The sequence below is a fragment of the Melanotaenia boesemani genome, chromosome 11 (genome assembly GCF_017639745.1).
Source record: "Melanotaenia boesemani isolate fMelBoe1 chromosome 11, fMelBoe1.pri, whole genome shotgun sequence".
Lineage (NCBI taxonomy): Eukaryota > Metazoa > Chordata > Actinopteri > Atheriniformes > Melanotaeniidae > Melanotaenia > Melanotaenia boesemani.
The window spans coordinates 2,719,005-2,746,981 of record NC_055692.1 but is presented as its reverse complement, the minus strand read 5'-3'; the positions used below and the strand labels follow the sequence as shown (position 1 = coordinate 2,746,981).

The window sequence follows — 27,977 nt, the reverse complement described above, 5'->3', positions numbered from 1 at the left end:
CTCCAGAACCATCACACAGCAGCAAACATCTGAAACCAGCCATCCAGGTAATAACAGAATCTTTTCAATCATCTCACAAGTAGCAAAACGAACAAAAAACAACTTTTTATTTAAAAATCATTTAATTAAGTTTAAAGTCATGATTGATAATCTAAAGGTTGGTGTTTATTTTCCAACGTGAGACGGCTAACAGATAAAATCAGGAGCTACGACACAGAAAGGCCACATTTTTCCACCTGGTTTCTTCACTGAGTGAGTCGGTGTAAAAAGCTCGATTAAAAACCGGATCTAAAACCACGGACGTTAGTTTCTATAATCTGAGATCAACCGTCTTCTCGGAAGCTGCTGGAAGGCGTCTGAGGAGAACGGTCCCAGCCTCGGGACAGATCCCAGGTCTCGGTGCAGACCGTCGTCTGAACCCCACCACCAGGAAAGCAGCCGGGCCGGTTCCAGTCAGTTCAGCCAGTCCAGACCATCATCGTCGTCATCATCATCACCAAACAGCGGGGCAGGAGGCGGACGACCCTTCAGGCTCTGGACAGAGATCAGAGACGAAACATCAGACAGCAAAATGAGGCGAAACAGACTGTCAGACGGCCGAGAGACGAATCTGATCTCTACAGATCCTTCCTCACCATCTCATCCTCCTCTTCCTCCTCACTGGGTGCAGCGGGGGGTTTGGTGGGAGTTGTGTTCTGGAAAAATGGCTCCTCTCCATTTTCCTCCCCCATTCTCCCAGTTGGACTGAGAGAATAGCAGAACAGAGCAGGAAGGGACAAACGGGAGGACGGAGAGAGACGGGGACAAGGAAGCGTCCAGACAGGAAGTTAGTTTACAGGAAACACGACCGACACACGTATGTTAAAATGTTCCAGTCAGGGTTAAATCACACGTTTTAGTCCGGTTACATTTAACCCACAGTTCCACGTTTTCCAGGTATTTCTGCTCTTTACCTGCTGACCTCACTACACCAGCTCCAACCGCCACCATCAGAAACGTCTTCTCATTATTACTTTCACACACACACACACCTTTCTCCTGAACCTGACGACATTTTTCCATCATCACGTAACATGATCAATTCTTTTTTTCCTGTTTAATTAAATTTCTGGTTATGAATCGGCTTCCAGGCGACGAAGACGACAAAGATGACAAAGAAGAAGACGAAGAATACGAAGACAAAGACAAAGACGAAGACAACAATGAAGATGAAAAAGATGACGATGACGAAGACAAAGAAGACAAAGACAAAGATGACGAAGACGAAGAAGAAGAAGAAGCAGAAGCCTGGTCGGGAGAAGACTGCCGTAAAGTTATTTTCTCCAAATATATTCAAGGATTCAAGGATTCAAGGAACTTTATTGTCATACCAGCTGACATTTACATGTTTATGGTACGAAATTAGAACTGAGGTCCCGGTTTGAGCCATAAGAAGGAGGGCAATAAGTGAAATAAAATAAGACATGAAAAAAAATAGAAATATAGGCTAAATATAAATAGAATATAAGCTAAGTACAATAGAATATAAACAGCAAAATTTTAAATAAAAATAACAGTAAACACTAAAGAGCCCAGTTTGCATGTGCAGCCTAGATAAATATGTGCAAGTATGTATGTGCTTGAGGTAGTGATAGTCCAAAGTATAACATTTCTGATATTAATATTAATGATATTGCACTTGTATGGACAGCAGATAAACATGTGGACAGGAACTCCCCTGGGGGGGTAAAGTGTTTGCAGTGCAGGTTTGTTTGTCGGAGTGGGGGGGTGGATTCAGTTGGGGTGGGGATGGGGGGGTGGGGGCAGGGCAGCAGGGTTTGGGCTGGTGTTCAGAGGTGGGGAAGTAGGGTGGGGAAGGGCGGGGTAGGGTGGGGAGGAGTCTACAAGGCATGGCAGGAGTTCAGCAGTCTGACAGCTTCAGGGAAGAAGCTGTTCCTGAACCTGGTGGTCTTGCTCCTTATGCATCTCAGCCGCCTGCCTGAGGGGAGGGGTTGGAAAAGTCCATGTGCTGGATGGGTGGAGTCCTTCATGATGTGGAGGGCCCTCCCCCTGCATCGTGCTGTGTAGAGGTCTGAGGTGGTGGGAAGGCCGCTCCCCATAATCCTCTGTGCAGCCTTTACCACCCTCTGCAGAGCCCTCCTCTCAGCGGCGGTGCAGTTGCCGTGCCACACAGTGATGCAGGTGCAGAGGACGCTCTCCACCGCGCAGCGGTAGAAGCTCCTCAGGACAGAGCTCCCTAGTCCGGCTTGCCGCAGCTTCCTAAGGAAGTAGAGGCGCTGGTGTGCTTTCCTGACCAGCTGGGAAGTGTTGGTGTTCCAGGTGAGGTCCTCAGTTATGTGCACACCCAGGTACCTGTAGCTGGAGACCACCTCCACAGCTACTCCTCCGATGTGCAGGGGAGGAGTAGGGCGCTTATCCTTCCTGAAGTCCACCACCATCTCCTTGGTCTTCTTCACATTGATGCAGAGGTTGTTTTCTCTGCACCACTGCACCAGGTGTTCCACCTCCTCTCTGTATTCCGACTCATCGTTGTTGTTGATGCGTCCCACAACCGCTGTATCATCTGCAAACTTCACTATATGACAGCTGGGATGTCTCGCCGAGCAGTCATATGTCAGCAGAGTGAACAGGAGGGGGCTCAGCACACAGCCCTGAGGAGAGCTGGTGCTGAGGGTGATGGAGGAGGAGGTGGAGTTATGGATCCTGACAGTCTGAGGTCTGTTGGTCAGAAAGTCCAATCAATCAATCAATCAATCAATCAATCTTTATTTATATAGCACTTTTCATACAAGAATGCAGCACAAAGTGCTTTCCATGGTTAAAACAACCCCCCTCCCCCACCCCCACAGATAACCCCCTCCCACCCCGCTTGTGTACAAGCAAGCATACACATACACATACACACACACATACTTGCACATATTAAAAGACTAATGTGAGGTTGAGCACAGATGAGCCTGGTAAGGAAACACTATCACAGGGAGCCGTCTGCACCGGGAGCCGCCCACCGGCCACGACCGCCATGACACCGACCCAGGGCACACGGCCAATTGAGAGGCAGAGGAGCCACCCAACTAGACCGAAAGAACCCGCAGGACAGAGCCGCAGCAGCCACAGCCGATGAAAAGCCCCCGGTGCAGAGAGCCCCCTCCGAGGAAACACTGGGGAAATAACCTAATAATAATTCAAATAGAATAAAAGCATAAAATAAATAAAAATGGGTTAACATAGAAAAATAAATAGGCTAGGGGAATAAAATAAATAAAAATAAAATGAATAAATATTAAGTAAAAGCTAAATTAAAAAGGTGGGTCTTGAGCCTGTCCAGGCCCCAGTTCCCCAGTGTGTTACTCAGACCAAGGGTGGAGAGCTTCTGGACCAGTGTCTGTGGGATGATGGTGTTGAAGGCAGAGGAGAAGTCCAGGAAGAGCAGGCGGGCGTATGAGTTTCTGCTCTCCAGGTGGGTGAGGGTTGTGTGGACCACTGATGAGATGGCGTCATCAGTGGAGCGGTTCTTTCTGTATGCATACTGATGTGGGTCCACGGTGACGTTGATGGAGTCTTTGATGTGGGCCATAACCAGCCTCTCGGAGCACTTCATGACTACCGGGGTCAAAGCTATGGGTCGGTAGTCATTCAGGCTTGTCACTGTGGGACACTTTGGGACGGGGACAATGGTTGCAGTCTTTAGACAGGTGGGAACGGATGCCAGCGACAGTGAGGTGTTGAAGATGTCCGTCAGCACCTCAGCCAGCTGGTGTGCGCAGTCTTTCAGTACACGCCCTGGGATGTTGTCTGGGCCAGCAGCTTTGCGGGGGTTAATTCCTTTAAGGGTCTTCCTCACATCAGCAGTGGACACACAGAGGGGCGTGTCACCAGGTGGTGGTGTTAGTCTATTGCAGGGAGGGGGGGAGTCAGGGTCCTCAAAGCGAGCGTAAAACCTGTTTAGTTCGTCTGGCAGGGAGGGGTCCTTTGGACATTGTGCATCCTTGGTGTTGTAGTCTGTGATGCACTTTATGCCCATCCACATGCTCCGGGGGTCGTTGGAGGTGAGGTGACCCTGAATCTTCTGAGAGTATGCGGCTTTGGCCCTCTTGACACCCACCGTCAGATCTTTTCTCGCCGTTCTTAGTGCTGATGCCTCACCTGCCCTGAACGCAGCATCCCTGGTTTTCAGCAGAGCTCTCACCTCAGCATTCAACCAGGGTTTCTGGTTTGGATAGCAGGTAATTGTCCTGGTGGTGGTGACATCATCAGTACAGTTGGAGATGAAGCCGAGTACGGAGGAGGTGTAGTCCTCCAGGTCCACCTCTCCCTCACACATAGCTGCCTCTCTGAAGACCTGCCAGTCTGTGCACTGGAAGCAGTCCTGGAGTACAGAGGCTGCATCACTGGGCCACACAGTGACAGTCTTCTTTGTTGGCCTGATCCGTCTCAGCAGGGGGCGGTAAGCTGGCGCCAGCAGGATGGAGATGTGGTCAGAGAGGCCAAGATGGGGGCGAGGAAGAGCTCTGTATGCACCACGTATGTTTGTGTACACACAGTTCAGAGTGTTGTCCCCTCGTGTGGGAATGGTGACGTGCTGGTAAAACCTGGGCAGAGTGTCCGTCAGTTTCACGTGGTTAAAGTCTCCCGCAACCACGTAAAGTGCCTCCGGGTGCGCAGTCTGCAGCGAGCTGATGGTGTCATGTAGCTCCTGTAGTGCTTCGTTAGTATTAGCGCGTTCTTTTCTTTTAAAAGACGCTCTTTGCTCTCGGCTTACATGCATCCAAGTTTGACGCGCTCCAGCGCTCTTTGGTTCAAAACAAATGATCATGAAGTCCAAACATTTCTTTCCTCTGGATCAATGATTTTATTTCCAAAAGTGTTAGCGTTTCTTACCGCACCATGACGTGACTAGCAGGCATCTTTCTTTCTTTTTATCAAAACAAAACAAAAATAACCAACGCTGGCCGCAGTCTAAAACTGTATAGCTGCGTGCCTGAAACCGAGAGCTCACCTGGCCCCAATAGCCAACACTAATATAGCCCAGGTGCTGCAGTCACCTGTCCATAAAGAGGGGGCGGAGATGAGAAACGGCATCAACCATGCGCAACAGTAAACAATCAAAATAAACAATTCATTACTTTAGTTCAACTCATAATTCAAATCCTAATACTTCACATTTTTATCTCATAAACTAGCAAATAGAACAAATAATAGCCATTCAGAAACAATATAAATCCATCAAAACACAACACAATAATTTGGCTCCTACATTCCGGCCCCTAATTGGCATGTAGGAACGAATGTCAATTACCAAAAATAAGACCTAGGCGCCAAAGTCCTTTTTTTTTTTTTTTAAAGTCCATTACGATGTCCACAGGTCCTTGCGGGCAGTAAGCAAAATCGTCCAAGAATGTGAGCATGTGTGCGTAAGGGACTCGTGGGGGGTTGTGGGGGGCATGTGTGTACTTGTTTGGATTTCAGTCCCGACATGGAGCCTCCATAAGAAGAACAAGTTTGGTTACAGGCCTACGGAGAGTGCTGGTTTTGGTCTGAACTTGCACTTGTCTAACAAGCCCCTTGGCATCCGGTAAGGTTTCTGTGATTCGGCCCATAAGCCATGAACTTCTTGGAGCTGTATCATCAATGATTAGGACGATGTCCCCTTTGTCAAAGTTTTGTGTTTTCCTTGTCCATTTTTGTCTTTGTTGTAGTTCAGGCAAATATTCTTTTATCCATCTCTTCCAAAATACATCTGCCATGTACTGAACTTGACGCCATCTCCTCCTGCTGTAAGAATCCTCTGGTTTGAACACTCCAGGTGGAATGGAAGGTTCTGTTTTGAGAAGTAGTAGATGGTTTGGTGTTAAAGGTTCCAAATCCATGGGGTCATTGGTTGCTGTAGTGATTGGTCTATCATTAACAATAACTTCTACCTCACAAAGTAAGGTAGCAAGTCCTTCATCTTCCAATGTTTGCTGGTGTAGGAGAGCACTGAGAATCCGTCTGATAGTTCGGATTTGTCTCTCCCAGATTCCTCCATGGTGAGATCCTGCAGGTGGGTTAAACAGCCAAGAAATGCCTTTTTTTAAAGCGACAGTTTGAATTCTAGAGTTGTCCAGAGCTCGAACAGCCTCTCTCAGTTCACGCTCTGCTCTGACAAGATTGGTCCCATTGTCTGACCTCATGACTTTAACAGGGCCTCTTCTGGAGACAAATCTCCTAATTGCATTGATGCAGGAATCTGTGTTGAGACTATGTGCAATCTCAATGTGAACTGCCCTAATATTGAGACAGGTAAAGATGACTCCATATCGCTTTACAGTAGATCTTCCATGCTTTATGTCAAATGGGCCAAAGAAGTCTACACCCGTGTTGGTAAAAGGCGGTTCATCCGGACTGACCCTTTCTTTTGGTAAGTCAGCCATGAATTGTTCACCCTTCACTGCGCTTATTTTTTTACAGATGACACATTTGGAGATTATCTTTCGAATAGCTGAGATGGCTCCTGGTATCCAGAACTTTTGTCTCAAACGTGACAGAGTGTGACTTCTTCCACTGTGTCCAACATTCTCATGGATGTGTCTGATAATGAGCTGTGTGACTTGGTGGTTCTTTGGCAAGATGACAGGGTGTTTGGATTCCGACGGCATAGCAGACCTGCTTAATCGGCCACCGACTCTTATCAGGCCATCCTGAAGAACTGGTGACAGTTTGCGGAGATGACTGCTTGTTTTCACTGCGTGTCCTTTCTTTAAGGCAGTCATTTCATCAGCAAAGTTTGTCTCCTGGCAGAAACTAATGATTGCAACTTCTGCTTCTTGCAGATCTTGCACAGATAGAGCTTGTATGTCCCTTTTATTCCTTTTATTCCTAGGGAAATCCTTTTTCTTTGAGATTGTCAGTTTTAGTATAGCTTTGACACGAAGAATCCAGGCCACAGCCCTTTTAAGACGGTGCCAGTAAGAGTACCATAAGAACAGCTTACCGATAACGCTTGCGCTCTCTTCCACAATGACAGCGTTTGATACAAGTATCTTAACCTCTGGATCTTCGGGAGTGAGAGTATAATCTGAATCTGGTGTCTTAGGCCAATCAGATTCGGGTAGCCGCAGAAACTCTGGGCCTGAAATCCAGGTCCCCGATTTTAAGAAGCTGGGGACAGAAACCCCTCTTGAAGTGCAATCAGCAGAATTCAGGCCACTGTTCACATATCTCCAATGAGAAACACTGGAAGCAGATTGAATAGTTGCGATTCGATTAGCGACAAAGGTGTTAAATCTAGATGTCTCATTCCTTATGTATTTCAACACTGAAGTGCTGTCGGTCCAGAAGACTGATGGCATAAGAGGGACTTCAAGCTCTTCTTGTAACATCCGGTCCATTCTTACTGCTACAGTGGCTGCTGTGAGCTCCATTCTTGGGATAGTTACAGGCTTTAGAGGAGCCACTCTAGCTTTGCCAATAACAAAGGCACAGTGAACTTGCTGATACTTGTTTGACATCCTCAAGTAGGAGACGGTGCCATAGCCACCTTCGCTCGCGTCAGCAAAATGATGAAGCTGTGCAGATTCAAGTTGACCAAAATCATCAGGTTTGAGGCATCTCCTCACCTTGTAGTCTTCCACAAAGCTCAAGTTTCTCAACCAGGTAAACCATTTTTGACGGAGACCTTCAGGAATAATCTCATCCCATCCAAGATTCAAGCGGCAGAGCTCCTGCAAGATCTGTTTAGCAGGAAGAATGACTGGGGCCAGCATTCCAAGAGGGTCATAAATGGAACTAACCATTGATAAGATCCCACGCTGGGTGAGTGACTTATCTTGGAGCTGAATCATGAACTTAAAAGAGTCTGTCTCAATGCACCATTGTACACCTAGCGCTCTTTCGACAGGCAAGATGTCTTGGTCAAAATCCAGATCTCTGACCTCCTTGGCTCGGTCCTCCTCGTCTATGGTAAGAATCAATGCTCTGTTATTGCTGATCCACTTGTTTAACTTAAAGCCTCCTCTGGCGCACAAAGTGCTCAGGTTCTTGGCAAGGACCAGGGCTTCGTCCTCACTCTCTACAGACTTGAGACAATCGTCGACATAAAAGTTTCTAAGCACTGTAGAGGTGGTTTCTGCATTAAATTCTTCCAAATTGTCTGTTGCACACTGCCGCAGAGCAAAATTCGCACAACTTGGAGAAGACGTAGCTCCAAATATGTGTACAACCATTTTGTACTCCTCAAGCTCTTTGCTATAATCTCCGTCGGGCCACCAAAGAAACCTTAGCAGGTCAGAGTCTTCCTCAGGGACTCTGACCTGATGAAACATCCCTTCAATATCAGCCATGAAGGCAACAGGTTTCTGGCGAAATCTAGTGAGCACACCAACAAGGCTGTTGGTCAGGTCAGGACCTTGCAATAGGTGATCATTTAGACTGGTACCCTGACAGCTAGCACCACAATCGAATACCACCCTGAGTTTATGTTTTTTTGGGTGGTACACGCCGTGGTGTGCTATGTACCAAATTCTGTTACTGTGGCTTGTCTTAGCTTTGTCTTCGGGTGTCAATTTAACAGCAAATTCTTTGTTCAGCATGTCCATCATGAACATTTTGTACCCTTCATAAAACTTGCTGTTCTTTGCAAACTTCCTTTTCAAATTAAGTGCCCTCTGTTCAGCGACACAGCGATTGTTTGGAAATTTGGTGTCTCCTTTTCTTAACGGCAGTCCAATACTATAATGTCCATTTACCAATTTTATGGACTTTGAGACACTTTCCATGAACTTTCTGTCCTCCTGTGACATTTCAAGATGCTCTTCATACCGTCGCTCTGGGAAGTCTTGTTCAATTTGCTGCTGCATCAATTCTTCCAACTTGACAACAGAAATCCTACAAGCCATGACAATCTGTTTACCAGTCTTTGAGACACTGGTTTTTCGAAAAGGACCATTTACAGTCCAACCCAATGCAGTTTTCACGGCATATGGTCCATCCTCCTTGCTGCTTATGACTTTCCATGGCTCCAATGCCTTGGGAACATTGCTGCCAATCAGCAAACCAATATCTGCATCAATTTGTGGGAGCTTAACCTCTTTCAGATATGGCCATTGTTCCAAATCTTTTTCTGTAGGAATGTTTTCCTTTTGTACAGGGATTTCTTTCTGCATGTAAATATCAGGAAGATCAATGTATTCACTGCTGTCCAAGCTACATATCTCCAAATTGGACACAGTAGCTGTTTTGACGACTTGCTCCTTGTTCATCGTGCGTAACAGTATGTCAGTTGCTTTTCCAGTCAGTTGTAACTGTTTGAGAAGCGCCTTGGTACAAAAACAATCAGTGCTGCCTGGATCTAGGAAGGCATACGTCAAGACTGTTTTATCATCTCTTTTGTTTTTTACTTTCACAGGAACGATAGCCAGGACAGATTCAAATACACCGGCCCCCGTTTTACTCGGCCCATGTATTTGGCTTTTTATTTCCACCAGACCACTTGTGATAGATTTTTCTTTGTCTTGAAGGTTTGTTATGGCCTTACTGTTTGTGATATGCAAAATGGTGGGGTGCTTGAGGAAACATACTTGACAGGTCAGTCTTTGAGAGCATCCTTTGCTCATGTGCCCCACCTCCAAACATCCAAAGCACACTCCTTTCTTTTTCAGGAACTCCAGCCTTTCTTTGTGGGCTTTCTTTTTAATTTGGGAGCAGGAGTTAAGTTTGTGAAATTCATTGCAAAATAAACGAAGTTTGTCGGATTTTCTTGTAGCAGATGGGCCTTGAACAACAATGCCTCCTGCTGTGAGTTCTGTGACTGGTGTCACACTGGTGACAAAACCACTCTTGCTCTCCCTGCTGGACCTTGGCAGTTGTTGCACAGAGGAGCTCCCTCTTGTGGTTGGAGCAATCTCCTTTAAACTGCCAAATACTGGATGACATGCAATTTGAGCCTGCTTATCCACAAACTGCATCAACTCCGCAAATCTAGCTCTCCTTGCGGTCTGGTCCTGTAGCTCCCAAGCTTTAAGTCTCCATTTTTCTTTTAGCTTGTAAGGAAGCTTGGAGATAATGACTTTCATGTTGGCTGGATGATCCAATTCCTCCATATAGTCCACAGTGTTCATAGCATTATGACAGCTATTTAGGAATAATGAGAAACGCTTTAGAGCTTCAGCGTCTTCCGCTTTTATAGCTGGCCAGCTAAATGCCCTATTCAAGTAGGCTGTTGCAATTGTGTAGTCGTCTCCAAAGTGTTTTTTCAGCAGTCTTTTTGCCTCCACATATCCTGTTCCTGATGGCACATACTGGCAGCTGCGCACCAGCTCCTGTGCTTGGCCAGTTGTGAACTGCTCTAAAAAGTGAAGTCTGTCTTTAGGGTTGTCCGTTCGCTCCTCAATACCATGTTCGAAAGCCCTCATGAAAAACTGATATTCCAGTGGATCACCTCTAAAAACTGGTATGGTGAGTGAAGGTAACAATGATATGTTTTGTTGTTTTACAAGAGCTTCTGTTATTCTGTTTTGTTTTTCCATGATCTCTGTCAAATTGTGTGCTTTATTGTTTTCTTGTCTGGATATGATGTTGGGCCTGTCAACCATGGCATGTGTGCGCTGCTGCACAACAGACTTCTGGTCCAGTTGCAGGTCTTGTCTCAGTGAATACTGCGGATCAGGAGGCCTGCCAGAGGGTAAGTGGTATTGCATCCCTTGAGTGCTGACATATGGTGATCGTGTTCCATTCCGTACTTTTGGTTTCACCACTTGTGGCTGCTCCAAATGAGCATGTGCAGCTTGAGCAGCTCCCTTTCTGAAGTAAGAAGCCATCCCATCCTTTCCACTGGATGCTTCAGAGCCCAGTTTCGATCCCATGACCTCCAGTACATTGATTTTTGCCATTGCAGCTGCAAGTTCTGTTTCCAATTCCAGTTGTTCTTGCCTTTTCTTTAATTGCTCTTGTTGTGCTTCCAGCTCATGTTTTTTACTTAGTGCTGCAAACCTTTCCATGATAGCAGCTCTTTCAGCTTCTGCCTTTATGCGAGCATGTGATGTTGATGACGTGCTTGATGCAAGAGACTTAGATTTGACTTTTGATTTTGGAGCATTTGAAACGCTGTCACTCGGTCCAATGTCCGAGTTTACAACACTGGGTTGCTTGTCACCTTCAATAATGGAGGGTAAAATTATTTGATGTTCATCACAAACCTTTGGTTGTTTACATTCACCCAACCATATTTGCACATCCTGTCCCAAAGCAGTATATTTATCCATTCTTTGTTTAAGCCACTGGGTTTGCTTTTCGAATTCATTTTCAGGCAGAAAACCCTTCAGTGAATTTTGACATTCATATGCTTCATCACAAAGCCTGTTCATTTCCTCTAAATGACGTCTTATTTTATTTGCATTTCCATCTGATTGCATGAGCTCTTTCATTGTTTCCATTAGTATTTTAGTTTGTTTGCATTTTGAGTTTCTTGATTTCTGAGTATTCACCAAAAACAACTCCAAACCTTTTGCAGTGTGTTTAATAACCCTTTTTTCCTTTTCGGGTTCCGTCAAACTTTCATTTTCCGTTCCAGTACATGACTCAACATCACCCCCTTGTGGCTGAATATTGGACAGATTTTTTGCCGACACTTCTTCATCCATTTCTTTTATTTATTTATTCCAAACGTCACAAGGCCTCTCATGGATTCTGTTCCAAGTTTAGTCAGTCGTGGTTGTTTGATTACCACCAGTGTTTGAGTGCTCACTCCTTTGAATTCAAGGACTTGTTGCGGGATCATTCTTTTAACAGCGTCTTCCTGTGTGGGCGTGTCCACAAGCTCATTCATTCATGATTCCAGTTGGCAGACAAAAGTTTGAAGATCCTCCGTGTATGTACACGTATTCCACAATTACAAAGCAGAGTTGAACTGTGTGTCCCGCTTGACTCCACTACAAGCTGCTGACATCCCTTAGGCAGTTAGTTTTAGACGAAATATTAGCGCGTTCTTTTCTTTTAAAAGACGCTCTTTGCTCTCGGCTTACATGCATCCAAGTTCGACGCGCTCTAGCGCTCTTTGGTTCAAAACAAATGATCATGAAGTCCAAACATTTCTTTCCTCTGGATCAATGATTTTATTTCCAAAAGTGTTAGCGTTTCTTACCGCACCATGACGTGACTGGCAGGCATCTTTCTTTCTTTTTATCAAAACAAAACAAAAATAACCAACGCTGGCCGCAGTCTAAAACTGTATAGCTGCGTGCCTGAAACCGAGAGCTCACCTGGCCCCAATAGCCAACACTAATATAGCCCAGGTGCTGCAGTCACCTGTCCATAAAGAGGGGGCGGAGATGAGAAACGGCATCAACCATGCACAACAGTAAACAATCAAAATAAACAATTCATTACTTTAGTTCAACTCATAATTCAAATCCTAATACTTCACATTTTTATCTCATAAACTAGCAAATAGAACAAATAACAGCCATTCAGAAACAATATAAATCCATCAAAACATAACACAATAATTTGGCTCCTACAGTTAGCATTAGCACCCGGTGAGATGTAAACAATGGTGACGAACACCGCGGTGAACTCTCGAGGCAGATAGTGGGGCCGACATTTCACCGTCATAAGTTCTATCGCCTCAGAGCAGTGGCTTTTTACCAGTCCACAGTTTGTACACCAACCTTCGTTTATGTACACACATAGTCCTCCTCCTCTCGACTTCCCCGACCGGTGGTCGCGGTCCGCACGGAATAGCTGCAGGCCGTCGATCTGGAAGGCTGAGTCCGGCATGTTGTGGTTCAGCCAAGTTTCCGTGAGACAGAAAACAGCACAGTTCCTCATCTCTGTGTAAACACTCAGCCTCAGACGCAACAGGTCCACTTTGTTGTCCAGGGAGCGGACGTTGGCCAGGAAGAGAGTTGGAATTGGAGGCCTCCTCGCCTTCAGCTGGGCAAGCACACCCGCCCGCGTTCCTCTCTTTTGTCTCCGGGCACAAAGCTTCCTTTTGCCCACAGCGCCCCGTACTCTGCTGCACCACTTTGTTGTCCTCAGGAGCCCCTGTCTCCCAAGTGCGGATTTCAGCCCTGGAGTTACGGTCGTGGTAACCAAACTATCTCTGATGAGTGCGAGTTCGGTTGTGCTGTACTTCACACGCAGATTTTGCACAGAAGTAGTGCTAAAAGTGGTCTCTAAGTTGTGAAAAACAGCCTTAGTCCCGGGAGCTCGAGAAGCCGCTGCTCTACTGTGCGCCGCCATTTTGCATCTTTGCATCCATTTCACTTCCATGATACAGGACGGGGCGTTTCAACTCGGGGCCACGAGGGCCGCGGTCCCTGCAGGTTTCCATGCTTCCCTGCTCCAACACACCTGACTCAAATTAAAGTTCTTTGTCCAGAACTTTATCGGCTGTTGGATCCACTGAGTCTGAGTCAGGTGTGTTGAAGCAGGGAAATATGGAAAACCTGCAGAACTGCGACCCTCGTAGACCGGGCTGAAGAGCCCTGATGTAGGACACCACAAAGCCAACAGCGAAGCACCATGAGAAGGTGTGGGGTCGTCCTCATCCAAGGGGGTGGAAACATCAGCCCCATTCCCACCGACGGTGAGGGGCAGGACGCATTCTTTTGTGTTTCCTCATGCAAAAACTGGGAAGGGTCCCCTGATATCTGACACGTCCTGCTTTGTTGGGACCCCTCCGGTGGGGAACCAGTCTCACCGACCCGACCTGAAAGGGTGGAGTTTGACACACTGCAATCCGTTGATTGGTTAAGAAAAAAAAGTCACTTCACGTGCGACCTGGCATAAAAACAAAGCAGCAACAGCTCCTTGTTCAGAGCAACAGATTTTCTTTTTGTTGATTAAATCTCTGTTAAAATGGCGTCACGAAGAAAGAACACAAACTGGTGGATGACGCCATCCTCCTCGTCTCAGGTGAGGTTACGGTTGCTGTGGAAACGCAACAGACCATATCTGCACCCTAACCAAACCGACCCCGTTGGTGGAAACGAGGCTTCACAATTCTGCCCAAAACCACCACCAGGAACCAGGAATGGTACCAGAGAAGCTGCTGTGTCGTTTGTCTGAGCAGACGTCCACACTGGAAGGTTCCGGTACAATTATTTTTTTTTGACCAGTAACTTTTTAAAAACATTTTTATCATTGATTTTTTTTTAAAAACTGAAGCTGCACCAAGAAGAAGAAGACGAACAAGAAGACGAAGAAGAAGAAGCTGCACCAGCTTCAGTTTTTGTCTCATTCTAGACTAAAACTTATTTACTATTTATGGCAGAAAGTAAATGGGAAAAAAATTTAAAATTAATGAATATAAAATAATTAAATGAATAAAATTAAGACTTCACGGGGTTCTTCACAGCAACCACAGGCCAAAGTCAAACACTGAAACTGGAAACCAGGAAAAAATGTTTTAATTAAAGAGGCGACTTGCTGGGACCTGAACGTTTCTGGAATTCTTTTTCCCCATCAGCTGTTTAGCCCTCTGGGCCTGAGCTGTAGTCGGCTGCTTGAGATTTATTTCACTTTAAACCAGTTTACCTGCCCTGTTTGGTCTCATTCTGTTTAGCACATCCTCACATGTCTGATTTTATGACTCTCTCATTCTGACCAGTTTTAACACACTAGCCTTAAAATCACACAAACAAGCTAAAATCAGAGTTTTTTCTGTGTGAAAACCATAAACATGAACAAACCATTTATATAACTTAGGATATAAATAAATGGTTCATTTTAAAAACACTTTCCTTTTTACTGTTTTCTTCCTGCACCAGACGAGACGGTAAAACGAATGTCGTACATTTCAGATCCAACTCTGGTTTCACTGGTTTAGCAACACAATTTAAAAACTGGTTTATAGTTTAAAGTTTATAGCTTCAGATATATGATTTGGATGAGCCGACCCAGACGTTACCCTCGTGTAAAGAACCGAACCTCCAGGGTACAACCAAGTGTCGTCAGCATAGAAGTGAAACATCATGACTGGAAAAATGCCTCATATCATCATTCTGATGGGTCAGCTGTACCGTGGGGCTATGAGCAGCAGTAACTATGATAACATGAATCATGTTGTCATGGTCACGAACAATCAGCATAGTTTTCATCATCACGTCTTTATAATAATCATCCTGCACTGACATCTAGAGGTGAAAATCAGCTACGCCCAATCACGTCTGATTTTATCTGAGCACCAAAGGAACAAAAACTTCCCAAACAGTGAGAGAAATCAGGATAAATTTGTGCATTTCCTCCTCACCTCTGCTGCAGTATCTCCTGAACTCTCCTGGTCCTCCACTTTCCTCTGCAGCTCAGCCACTCGTTTCTCCAGCTTTTCCCTCACGGCTGCTCCCTGCTGCTCCAAGGCTGCAAACTAAACAAAATGACACCCGTCATGACATGGAAATCCATCTACAGTCACATTTTTGGATTGAAGTGCTTCTTGGAGACAAAATCTAAAACTTTTCTTTTTTTAAATAAAAAGTGGGTCAGACGTTTTGGACTAAACCAGTTTGATGGAGCAGACTAATGCCGATCAGTCTTACTTCCTCCTGCAGCGCCTGCAGCTCTTCAGTCTGCCGCCGGCTCTGCAGCAAACGTTCTTCCTCTGAATCTCTCGTCTGCTTCAAAACAGCAAACTGGATGGAGAAAAATGATTAAATCACATCCTGCAGTCACAGCTCAAACACTTTTCTCACAATTAACATTTTTCCTTTATTACTCTGTGATGTTAAAAATAAATACATATAAAAAGAAATAACTAATTTAATACAAATAAATTATTAACACAAAACATGGATGATTGAAATAAATAAATAAATATTAAGGAAATCAATACAAAAAAAAATCAACAATGTCTACATAAATAAGTGACTTAATATAAATAACAATAAAAAAATATAAAATAACTAAATAAATACATAAATTATGAAATGAACAAAAGCAAAAGCAAAAGCAAAAGCAGTTGGTTTGGACTCGGAACCCCATTGACGACAGGCGGTGGTGACACATACTGTGTCCTGTTGTAACTTGCAACTTCCCGGTGAGTCACAAGACATTAGAGCCACTGCACCTCGCGAGTTTTGGTGACGTAGAACCTCATTGGAAGCGGTTGCTACTTTGACACTAACCCAAACATGCAAACATCACAGACAGTTTTGTGTTTTATTTATTTAATATTCACTCTAGTTACGTTAGAACAACACCAAACTTTTGTTAAAGGATATTCTGTTAAAAGAATACTTTGTTTTTCACAGTTTTCCCTTTGTTTTTATGATCCTATAACTTCTTAAATTGACATGCCATATCGGCTATGTACTTTTGAATTGACGTCATACCTGTTGAGTTAGACCCATGTTGCGCAACATTTCTTTTTTGAAAATGATTTGAGTGCACTTTAATCTGTTTTGAATAAGTCTATGAAGCTTCATATCAATTCACTATTCATTATGCTTGATTGATAATCATTCTGATTTCTTCTTGGTTAAATTGAATGTCATTCTAATTAGTTGAATGTTTCATATATCTACAATGCATTGTTGCTTGTATTGACATTCATGTTGAATGTGTTTTTTCTTTTAGTTTCTTGAAGATGACCACCATTGTCATTGTAACATTTCTTTATTTATTGCTTTTTTGTATAGAATCCAATGTAATTTAATCTAGTTACCTTATAACTGATTTTTGTTCTTGACCTTGTTTAGGTTAGGTTTTTTTGTGGATTGGAAATACTCCACGACAGTGGATTGGATGGCGAGCTACCCAACAGCCCACACATCAATGTGGTAGGACTCATAGAACTCATTTTGGTTTGTGGATTGAGTTGGATTCACGTGGACTGTGAAAAACTCAACCTCAAGACAACTTGAGGAAACAGGATTCTCTGGACTGTTTTTTGTTTGTTTGTTTGTTTGGTTCTTGTGGTTGTCGTTATTAACTATACCTGATTATTTATAGCAAATATTAACATAATGAATACATATATAAATGTATAACATGGGTTGTGTGTTTTTTTGTTCTGAAATATTCTATATATCTATAAATATACACATTGCTTGGATCACACTCCTTGGCTCTGTGGTTGGACTTACCTCTGGTTGCCCTATCTTTGACATTGGCAGTAGTCAGATCCTCAGCCCTACTAAAGCGTTACATGAGTTAAAGCTGTAAAGTTTATTAAAGTACGCTGCTGTAAACCTCCACCTTACTTACGTTTGGAGGATAAAGAAGACTAAAACGAAGAGATGTGAATACACATTTAGCTAAATCCTGATGGAATCAAGCCAAACTGGTCTTTTAAAAAGCATGATGAAGAACCAGATGGTAAAATGGGATTTGTGTTGATACGTTTAATAACGCTGATTTTTCTACCTTCTCTTGCAGCTGGGTGAGCTTGTCCTGCAGAGCATCTCTCTGCTCCGTGACTTCGCTCAGCTCTCGGTGATGCTGCTCGTTGGCCACATCCATCATCTGCTTACATTTCCCCTTCCACTCCTCCTCCAGTTCCGTCTGCAGCTGAGACAACTGCAACGAGGACAGAAAAGTTGGCCTGAGCTGCTGATGCAACATGAAACGAAACCATGTCAACTCGTTATTCATTCACGCTTTTAATTATTATTTCAGTATTTATTGATCAATACCTATCTACCTGATATCATCTACACACTCACACAAACAAAGCAAAATGACAAAAGGTCGAGTGTTTTCTCAGTTGAGATGTGAGTTCAGCTTTACATTTCTCAGGAAATTTTATCTATGAGATGTCAGACACTTCTACATTTTCCAGGAAAGAGCTTTGAATCAGAGAAAGTGACGTCAGCTCAGTTCCAGACATCTGGACTATCTGCTCCCCCGACCAGCAGGTGAAACGCAGACCTTCCTGGTGTGGATGGTGGAAGCCGTTGGGATAATGGTGCGTTCCAGTTGTCCTCGGAATTTGGAATTCTGAGGAATTTATGCAGGAGGTTAAAAAGTGACTGATATCACCTACTCTTAAGCACTCAGAATTCTGAGACATGTGCACACACACACACACATGACTGTACATATATATATATATATATATATATATATATATATATATATATATAAAATCTCCAAATCCAATGTACAAGTACTCTCCTCACGGCTGTCTGCTGTCCATCTACCCCACCCACCCACCCACCCTTCTGTATTCATCATTTGATCCTATATCCTCACGTGATTGGCAGCCTGTCCATGCGGGCCACAGACAGCTGCTTCAAGCTGCAATGTGTACGATCTGCTGCTGTGAACTTTAACCGCTACCTTGGTGGAGACGCCCATCGCGCTGCTCTAGACATCAGAGCTGGGAAGCAGTCGGTCATTCCAACGACTGCTGACGGGGAGGCTGGATGCACAGACAGCCGCTTCAAGCTGCAACGTGAGAGATCTGCTGGCTGGGACGTCCTCGGTGAGCCATTACGTAAAACTGCAGCTCATTTTTACAGGATTCAATAGTTACATGGATGTTTTTAGACTATAATCAAAGGAAAAATGAAGGTTTTATTGTTTCTGTGCAGTCGTTTATGTTTGTGATGGTTCAACGCATGAATGGAGGGTTAACTCCTGAGTAGTAAAAGTGGTCAAACACATCCAGATGTTTCCTTCTGACAAGAAGGATCCTGAACGTACTGAGCAACTTCACAGTAAACTGAACTCAGTAACAGCTTCAGATTAAAAACAAGAACAATGAAATGTTTGCAGTGGAGCTTAGCAGCTCAAAGAGAAGTAAGGATGCCACATGATTCCTTTTTATAAATTACAGGTATTTCATATAAATTCCATCTGTGGAAGAAAATCTACAGTTTTTATTGCAGCTCAGATTTATAACTTTGTGTATTGTGTGTCATCTTTCTCATTCAAACATGCTGTTTCTTTAAATTAAATCATTTTGTGACGAATATGCATCATTTCAATAATCAATCAAAAATATTTTCAATTAATCTAATTAGCCATAATACTAATGATAGAAGTTTAAAACTACCATTTAATATAAGAAATAGAAAATACATTTTTTATTTGTATTTTAAACATTTAAAAGCCTTTTGTCTCAGGCTTTTAAAAGCCTGGAACAAACTAACATGTTATTTTATTAAAATGTGTGAAAGTGACATAAAAACCCATCGATTCTTGTAAACACAAAAGGAAGTTTTTGTTCTTCTCTATTGTCTGAGGATCATTGCAGGCCAGCACATGTAGGTGAACACAAAGCTGTGAAACTGGAGAGGAATGCCTACTAAATGCAAACAAGCTCTTCCTGGGACATTGTGGCAGGAAATCCCACACTGTAGTTGTGTAATCAGTGTGTTTGAGCTGGAGACTGTTTGGGAGTTATGCAAGTCACAGCTTCAGCCTTCTGAAAGAAATCCTAAAAACAGAGCTGTAGTGGTGCTTATCAGGTTTGTTTTAGATAGAAACGACTTTAACAGATGCTCTAAAATATGAACAAGAGGTTCATTTTAATTCTTCCAGCTCCTGAAGTGATCTAACAAGACTCAGAAATCCTTTAATTTTAAATTAAAGGAACTTTGAAATAAAAACTCAGACATAATGCTCTTTAACAGATGAATGACAGCTCTACAACAACATGAGACTTATCTAACAATACTTTCATATCTATGTGGCCTAGAAGTCTCCACAAAGGTCTGCAGGGACCTCAGAGAGGAAGTCCAGAATTAAGCCTACAGGAAAATCTAAATATACCGGTTGTGTTAATCAGATACACATGATGATGTGTCAGTCATATGGACAGTGTCTGGAAAAAGTCCTCATCCTGGAAAAAGCCTCAATACATTACAAGAGTTTAAAACATCTAAAAGAATTCTAAAATAAAATGTCATAACTACTAAATATGAGTATTTCAGTAAACAATGTAGAAAATGTTTTCCCTTGATATTACTATTTAAAAAAAAGAAAAATGCATATAGATCCATTAGAAATAAATGAAACAGATTTGAACAGACTTTTTTGTTTATTTAATGATTAATTTTGTTTTATAGATAATAACTAACAGGCTCTGTTAGTTTAATATGTGCAATATGGTCATTTTAAAATAGTTTTAACAAACACAGTTCAGCCTCAAATTGTTCCAATTTCTTTCGTTTTGGCCTACTGTGTGTTTGGGTTTGACAGCCCTGATGTGGAGATGCAGAAACTACTAAAACTGGGTGAAGAACTGCCCAACGCATTATTAAAAACTGGAAAGATGGTGGGGAACCATCGTCTTCCAGGAAGAACTGTGGTTGGAAAACATCCTGAATGATGGTGATCGGTGATCACTTCAACGTTTGGTGGAATGAGATGGAAGAAAAATAGCAGTAGAGCTCGGGACTATGTTTAATAGTGAAAGGAAGAACATTTCAACATGAACACTGAAAGGGGAACTCAAACAACTGAACAGTTGTAGCCATAAGAAAACCACTAATCTGTGAAGCTAACCGGAAAAAAAGGCTTCAGCTTGCCAGGGAGCATAAAGACTGGACTGAAAGATGGCACGGCCATATTCCAAGATGACAATGCCGGATTCATGGGGCTCAGATTGTGAAAGAGTGGTTCAGGGAACAGGAGGCATCATTTTCACACATGGATTGGCCACCACAGTCCAGACCTGACCCCCATCAAGAATCTGTTGGATGTGCTGGAGAAGGCTTTGTGGATTGGTCGGACTCTGGACAGGATCTCGGTGAAAAATGTGACAGTGTGCTGCAGCAATCAAAGCTAAAGGCCAACGAAATATTAAAGTGACCTTTTTTTTTAATGGTAGCAACATTTTTATTGACCAGGTAGTGTGGATGTGTATCGAGGTATACGAGTGTCTTTGTGGACCTTTGGTTTAGAAATTAAGCTTGGGAAATTGTGTTTTTTTTTCCTCCAAACTACCATGTAGTGTTTGTTCCACATCATTGGGCAATCACTGCCCGGGCCTCCTAGGATCATCCGATATCTACTATGGATCCTAGTGTATACCTAACATCTATGTCTGTAAGGAATGCTCATGATAAGAAATTGTTCCTAGTTATTATTTATCTTTACACCTGATTTCAATAAAAAAGGCAAAGAATATCTGGCAGGTTGTGGACCTGGTTCAGATGGTGGAGGGGTCATCGTCCACCTGAAAGACAAATGGTTCCATTCCATTCCAAGACACTAAACACTTTGTAAAACCTAGAAAAGTTCAAAAGACTTCATGTAAGTGCGGGCCATCTATTTACCATATATATCTCTTATTATAATCTCTTTCAGAAATGTGCCGACCAGCCCTGGTGACACTTGCAGCGTTGCTCTGCTTATCAACCTGCGTAAATGGAGGGAAAGTTTTGGTGTTCCCTGTGGATGGAAGCCACTGGATCAACATGAAGGTCATCATTGAGGAGCTCCATGCTAGAGGCCATGAGGTCACAGTACTACGACCGCCAGGCTCCTGGTACATCAAGCCAGACTCCCCTCACTACACGGCTATCACAATCAACTCCGCTGTTGGTTTTGATAAGGAACAATTTGGGTCATACATAACAAGAACACTAAAAATGCGGCGCCAAGGTTCTTCATTTTGGAATCGCATGTCTCTGGAGTATGACCTAATGTATCAGTTCCATGAGATGCATAAGCAGATGCTTCAGATGGTGGAAGACATGTTTGAAAACTCCAAACTGATGCAGAGCCTCCGTGATGCCAAATATGATTTGGTTCTTACAGACCCTGCGTTTGGTGGGGGTGTGCTTCTGGCTCATCGTCTGGGTCTTCCTCTTGTTTTCAATGTCAGATGGACTATTCAGCGTGAAGGGCATCAAGTAATCGCACCCTCCCCAATGTCTTATGTACCAGTTCCAAACTCAGAGCTCACTGATAAAATGACATTTAATCAGAGGATCAAAAATGTATTATTTAATTTCTTTGGACATTTGCATATGTGGTACATCACAGATTCAAACTATAAACCGTTTGTCCATCGTCACTTTGGCAGTCATGTACATTACATGGAGCTGTTTCAGGCCGCTGACATCTGGCTGATGAGGAATGATTTCACCTTTGAGTTTCCACGACCCACAATGCCAAACGTTGTCTACATGTCAGGGTTCCAGTGCAAACCCTCCAAGCCTCTGCCTAAAGAACTTGAGGATTTCATTCAGAGCTCTGGGGAGCACGGCGTCATTGTGATGACTTTGGGAACTTTGGTGGAAAAACTCCCAGAGGACATCGCTGAGGACATCGCAGCTGCCTTTGCCCAACTTCCTCAGAAGGTGATCTGGAGACACAAAGGCAAGAGACCATCCACCCTTGGCAACAACACCTTAATCTTGGACTGGCTGCCCCAAAACGACCTCCTGGGCCATCCCAAGACCAAGGTGTTTGTGGCCCACGGAGGTACCAATGGAATGCAGGAGGCCATCTACCACGGTGTCCCCCTGGTGGGTCTGCCCCTCATGTTCGACCAACATGACAACTTCTTCAGGATGGAAGCGAGAGGAGTGGCCAAAGTCCTGGACATTGCAACCATCAATAAGGACATCTTCCTGGGAGCGCTGAAGGAGGTTCTCTATGAACCGTCCTACAGGGAGAAGATGCAGGAGCTGTCTCGTCTTCACAGAGATCAGCCCATGAAACCACTGGACCGCGCCATGTTCTGGATCGAGTTTGTCATGAGGCACAAAGGAGCAGCGCATCTGAGGACAGAATCTTACAAGATGTCCATGATCCAGTACTACTCTATCGATGTGGTGGCCTTTCTGCTGGCGGTGACGTTGACAGTGTTTGCTGTCTTTATTTATGCCGTTAAGTTCCTCTGGCAGAAGGTATTTTATAGAAATAAAGTCAAGAAGGAATAATGAGGAGCTGAAAACTTTTTTTTTTATTCTTTGCAGTTTACAGTATAGTTTCGGGCTGAGTGTTAAATTGATTTTAGCAATTAATTCAAATTTGCCGTTTATGGCTATTTGTTTTTATGAAAATCAAAACTTTAGATATGCAACACCAATTTTAGTTTTATGACTCGATATTGGATTTCTTTCATTTGAAACGATTAAAATCAATAAATCGATATTTAACCCAGCCCTACAGGACATCCTGAGACCTGTTTTTATTACGTCAGTGCTCTGAATGACAATAAAGCTGGGTCTGATTTTCAGCGTCACTTTTGTCTTTTTAACACATTTTTAACTTTTGCCGTTTTTTGAGGTTCCAAAATGGTTAAACTTTGCTGCTCAACACTCCAGCGGTACTGCGCAATTTGTTACGTCTGGCTACGCATCCTGAAGCTCTCTGAAAACAGACACCATAAAGCAGTGGTGCCCAGACTTTTTCTGCAGGCCCTCTCTGATGCCAACCTGTTCAGATGCAGCGTTGTCCTTGCTGGTCCTGGCCTTGCGAAGCTGAGCCCAGAGGTTGTCCAGCTCTGTCTGGCTGTTCTTCCGGAGCTCCTCCACCTCCTCGTCCCGATGCTGGCGCTCTGCCTGCCATTTCTTCTTCCTCTCTGAAAGCATCTGAACATGAACAGAAAGAAACCCATCAGAACATACGAGACATTTACGTTTCTGAAACTTGTTCCTGTCCGCTCTCTCACTCGCTCTAGGCTCTCCTTATCGGACTTCAGGTCCTGCAGCTCTTCTTCTATGGTGCTGACTTTCAGCTCCATCTCTTTGCGTCTCTGCTTCTCTGAGCGGTACAGAGTCTGGGTCCTCTCTGCTGCCTCCTTCAGTTCTGAAAGGTCACACCAGAGCCAGACAGACATACATGTGGTCAGCCTCATATAATTAAATTTAACACTTCAACCAGAACAAAGAAAAGCTGCAGAGGCTGGAAATCGGAGCCGGGAAAGTGATCAAGGTGAGCTCAGACTTAACTAGAGCAAGAACATCCAGGTCTTTTAGAATAGAATAGAATAGAACAGAAATACTTTATTAATCCCTTTGGAGAGTCCTCAGGGAAATTTGGGTACCAGCAGCAATACAACACCAACAGTAAAGCAGGACAAGCAGAAGACACAATATATACAGGTACAAATCAAAACAGAGGCAACAAGGTGCAAGAAAAGTATAAATACAATGCAATAAATAACAATAAGATAAGTTAAATAAAACAATATAAACAAGCAATGCACACAGTAGAGGTGGTACAGATTCCCAGTTCACTATTGCACGGTTATTGCAATAGTTATTGCAAATGTTTGTATGGGTTATTGTGCATGTGTTGTATCAGGCGGACTGCACACCTCCCTCTCTCCCCCTCCCTCTCCCCTCCTTCTCCTTCTCCCCCTCCCTCTCCCCCCTCCTTCTCCCCCTCCTGCCTAATGCAGAGTTGTACAGTTTGATGGCTCGGGGGACAAAGGAGTCTCTGAGCCGGTTGGTCCTACTCTTGGGGAGGAGCAGCCTGTTACTGGTCAGGCTTCTCTGTGCACTGATGACAGTGTGCAGAGGGTGACTGGCATCATTCACAATAGCCAGTAGTTTTTTTAGTGTTCTCCTCTCTGCCACTGTCACCAGGGAGTCCAGCTTCATGCCAACCACAGAGCCCGCCCGCCTGATGAGTTTTTCCAGCCTGTTAGCACACCTTTTTGTCATGTTACCCCCCCAGCAGACAACAGCATAAAAAAGCGTACTAGCCACCACAGACTGATAGAACATCCACAGGAGTTTCCTGCAGATGTTAAAAGATCTCAGTCTTCGCAGGAAGTACAGACGGCTTTGGCCCTTCTTGTACAGGTGATCTGTACAGCATGTCCAGTCCAGCTTGTTATCCAGCCACAACCCGAGGTACCTGTAGTTGTCTACAATCTCCACCTTGTCGTCCCTGATGGTCACTGGACGTGGTTGTGGGCTGGACTTCCTGAAGTCAATAACCAACTCCTTAGTCTTTGAGGTGTTAAGCTGGAGATGGCTCATCTGACTCCAGGTGACAAAGTCACTGACCAGATTCCTGTACTCGTCCTCTCCATCATCCCTGATACACCCCACGATGGCTGTGTCATCTGCAAACTTCTGGATGTGACACAGCTCTGAGTTGTAACAGAAGTCTGAGGTGTAGAGTGTGAAGAGGAGGGGGGCCAGCACCGTCCCCTGGGGTGCTCCTGTGCTGCTAATAACAGTGTCGGATGTGGTGTCCTTTAGCCTGACGTACTGCGGTCTCTCTGTGAGGTAGTTACCAATCCAGGACACCAAGCAGGGGTCCACCTGCATCTCCCTCAGTTTGTCCAGAAGCATCAGGGGCTGGATTGTGTTGAAGGCACTTGAAAAATCCAAGAAGAGGATCCTCACTGTGCCCCTCCCCTTATCCAGATGTACTTGGACACGGTGTAGGAGGTAGAGAATAGCATCCACCACACCCACACCTGCGCGATAGGCAAACTGTAGGGGGTCTTGGGCCTGTTGCACTTGGGGAGATTGAGGATGAGCTGCTCCATCGTCTTCATCAGCTGGGATGTACGTGCCACCGGTCTGTAATTGTTCAGCTCACCAGGGCAGTTTTTCTTTGGAACTGGAACAATATAGGATGTTTTCCACAGGGTAGAAACTTTCCCCAGCTGTAGACTGTGGTTGAAGACATGCTGGAGTGGTTACCCCAGTTCAGCAGCGCAGGTCCTAAGCAGACGAGGAGGCACTCTGTCAGGGCCTGCTGCTTTCCATGGGTGGAGCTTCCTCAATTCTCCCCTCACCTGTTCTGCTGTTATGTGTGGAGGGTGTTGAGATGGGGGGAGGGGTAAAGGTTGGCAGGGGGGTTGTGTACTGCAGTGGGGGAGGGGGGACAGTGGGCTGGTCAAAGCGGTTAAAGAAGATGTTCAGCCTGTTTGCTTCTTCCACTGTCCCCCCACTGTTATGGACTTTGATCTGAAGCCTGTGATGGTGTTGACACCATCCCAGACCTCCTTCATACGGCTCTCACTCAGTTTATCCTCCACCTTCCTTCTGTAGGTGTCCCTCGCCACCTTCAGGCATTGTTTCACCTCCCGCTGTGCTAACTTCATTGCCTCCCTGTCATGGTTCATGAAAGCCACCTTCTTCCTGTTGAGGGCAGCTTTGACATCTTGTGTTATCCAAGGTTTGTTATTTGAATAACAACGGACAGTCTTATTGGGGGAGACTACGTCCAGCGAGAAGTTGATGTAGTCCGTCAGACAGTGAGTCTGCTCCTCTATGTCCTCACCATGTTGTCTCAGCAGTACATCCCAGTCAGTGATGTCAAAGCAGTCTCTCAGAGCATCCTCTGCCTCAGGTTTTCTTTTCTTTTTTTTTTCTTTCTTTCTTTTTCTTCTCTTTATGAATAAATTTAAACTTTTTTGTCACGTTAGTTTTCATGTTTTTTGTTGTTGGAGGATTTTAACATGTGAAAGTTATTCTAAAGGTCGTCTCCAACATACAGAGCTGATGTCTCAGGTGATGCAGAACGACTTCAACATACCGAAACTGGTTTTTAAGCAGCTCTGATCTTTTTCAGATGTCCACATTTGGGATGGGAAAATACTCAAATCACAGCCTGGTGAACTGGTGCCATCTTGTGGTGGCAGTAATGTATTACAACCATGTTCTAGTTGAGATAAAACGGTTGCATACAACACCAGGAATTAAGGCAGCTCGGGGAAAACAGGTGATACTAGAAGGTGGAGCCGATGAAGTGGGCGGTGAGCGTTTAACATGCTGAGAAAATATCACACTTCCTGGCCGGAGCCGCCAGTCAGCCCGAATCCAGCGACTCTGAGCTGCTGGGTTTTACTGAGCGTACACACACTGCTCCACCAGAAACATTCATCTCAGCTTCTTCCCTCCTTTACCCTTAAAACTCCTGTGGGGTAAATGTGATGAGTAGCTACCCTAGATGATCTACGGAGGTTTTCCAGCATTTCTATCCGTCCAGGAGGTTTACAATCCAGCCACTAAATGTAGTTTTTATTAAAGATCGAGGAAAAATTACCTGAAAGGAGAAAAAAATCCACAACGATCTACAAGGGTTAACGAACAAATCCTGGAGGAGAAAATATTTTTTCACCATCCTCATAGAAAATGCAAAAGTAGGATTTAAGAGATTTATTTCTGGGATCTGTTGGTAAATGAGGTTTTTAATCAGAGTAAAAGATGGAAAACTAACCTGGGAGCAAATTTTATTTCTTCTCCAAACTGAAACTCACACGTGAGCTGAGATGGTTGTTGTGATATCTTCGAGGTGATTAGTTGATGAAGCACGGCTACTTGACTTAGGAAATGTCTTTATTAACTGTGGCTGCGCCAAACATACAGACAGGTCGAATCCCAAATGGAACACTTGAGCACTCCTGCACTCACGGGCGCGCTCCCGCGAGGGGCTCGAGGGTTCAGTGGTATTCCAATTGGAATTGTGTGAGTGATCAAGGGATGATGGCGGACATTTTTGAGCCCTTTCTGCCCCCTTTCCATAAGTCAGCATCGATGCCAACTTTCGCTAAGGAATTACCCATAAATCACTGCGATGTCACGTGAAACACGGAGTTTACCGAGAGAAGCCGACGTGTGAAACATGTTCTTCAGTATTGTGGCGCTGGGTCGTTATATTTTTCGCCGTTTAATTTCCCCACGGCGGCGTTTACAGGAGCTTCCTGACCTCTACTATATATACTATATATATATATATTGTGTGTATATATATATATATATATATATATATATATATATATATATATATATATATATATATGTGTGTATATATATATATATATATATGTGTGTGTATATATATATATATATATATATGTGTGTATATATATATATATGTGTGTATATATATATATATATGTGTGTGTGTATATATATATATATATATAGTGTGTATATATATATATAGTGTATATATATATATATGTGTGTGTATGGCGTCTCTCTCCTTGCAGTGCAGGTCTCAAAGTGCTGTCCCAATCCTATTTAAAGCATTTCGAGCCCTTGTGGCCTGTCACCCTCGACTCCTCACGCAGGTGATGTCATTTAGTCATCAGGGGCTCAGGGCGAGTGCTCAAGTTTTCGGTTTGGGAT

The 27,977-nt window shown here is 44.0% G+C and overlaps 2 protein-coding genes and 1 long non-coding RNA gene across 4 annotated transcripts; 2 read left to right on the top strand and 1 right to left on the bottom strand.

Annotated features, from left to right (window-relative positions):
• Positions 1-59: 59 nt before the first annotated feature.
• LOC121648683 (FK506-binding protein 15-like) lies at positions 60-27,343 on the bottom strand. 2 transcript variants are annotated; one of them, XM_041998948.1, is made up of 8 exons: positions 27,064-27,343; positions 23,549-23,685; positions 23,313-23,468; positions 17,341-17,493; positions 15,516-15,608; positions 15,230-15,343; positions 636-744; positions 61-534 (listed from the first exon to the last, which is right to left on the bottom strand). In XM_041998948.1, exons 2-7 carry the CDS (start codon positions 23,618-23,620, stop codon positions 658-660), a joined length of 675 nt encoding a protein of 224 aa, XP_041854882.1. In that variant the 5' UTR covers positions 23,621-23,685; positions 27,064-27,343; the 3' UTR covers positions 61-534; positions 636-657. The 2 variants fall into 2 exon arrangements, with proteins under 2 accessions (XP_041854883.1, XP_041854882.1); XM_041998949.1 differs by lacking the exon at positions 636-744 and having other exon boundaries at positions 60-534.
• LOC121648694 lies at positions 15,935-17,031 on the top strand. The gene is made up of 2 exons (XR_006012016.1): positions 15,935-16,012; positions 16,674-17,031. It is a non-coding gene; the product is annotated as an uncharacterized LOC121648694 (long non-coding RNA).
• Positions 18,172-23,144, top strand: LOC121648655 (UDP-glucuronosyltransferase 2B17-like). Its single transcript, XM_041998904.1, has 2 exons — positions 18,172-18,400; positions 21,232-23,144. The coding sequence occupies exons 1-2, from the start codon at positions 18,187-18,189 to the stop codon at positions 22,812-22,814; spliced, it is 1,797 nt and encodes a 598-aa protein (XP_041854838.1). The 5' UTR covers positions 18,172-18,186; the 3' UTR covers positions 22,815-23,144.
• Positions 27,344-27,977: the final 634 nt, after the last annotated feature.

Bases quoted from the DNA above. Each gene is read 5' to 3' on its own strand.
- LOC121648655 (XM_041998904.1), top strand. From the start codon at position 18,187: ATGCGGGCCACAGACAGCTGCTTCAAGCTGCAATGTGTACGATCTGCT. The intron at 18,401-21,231 runs GTGAGCCATTAC...AATCTCTTTCAG, and splicing joins TGCTGGCTGGGACGTCCTCG to AAATGTGCCGACCAGCCCTG.
- LOC121648683 (XM_041998948.1), bottom strand. From the start codon at position 23,620: ATGGAGCTGAAAGTCAGCACCATAGAAGAAGAGCTGCAGGACCTGAAG. The intron at 23,469-23,548 runs GTGAGAGAGCGG...GTTCATGTTCAG, and splicing joins ATAAGGAGAGCCTAGAGCGA to ATGCTTTCAGAGAGGAAGAA. The intron at 15,344-15,515 runs GTAAGACTGATC...CATTTTGTTTAG, and splicing joins TGCAGGCGCTGCAGGAGGAA to TTTGCAGCCTTGGAGCAGCA.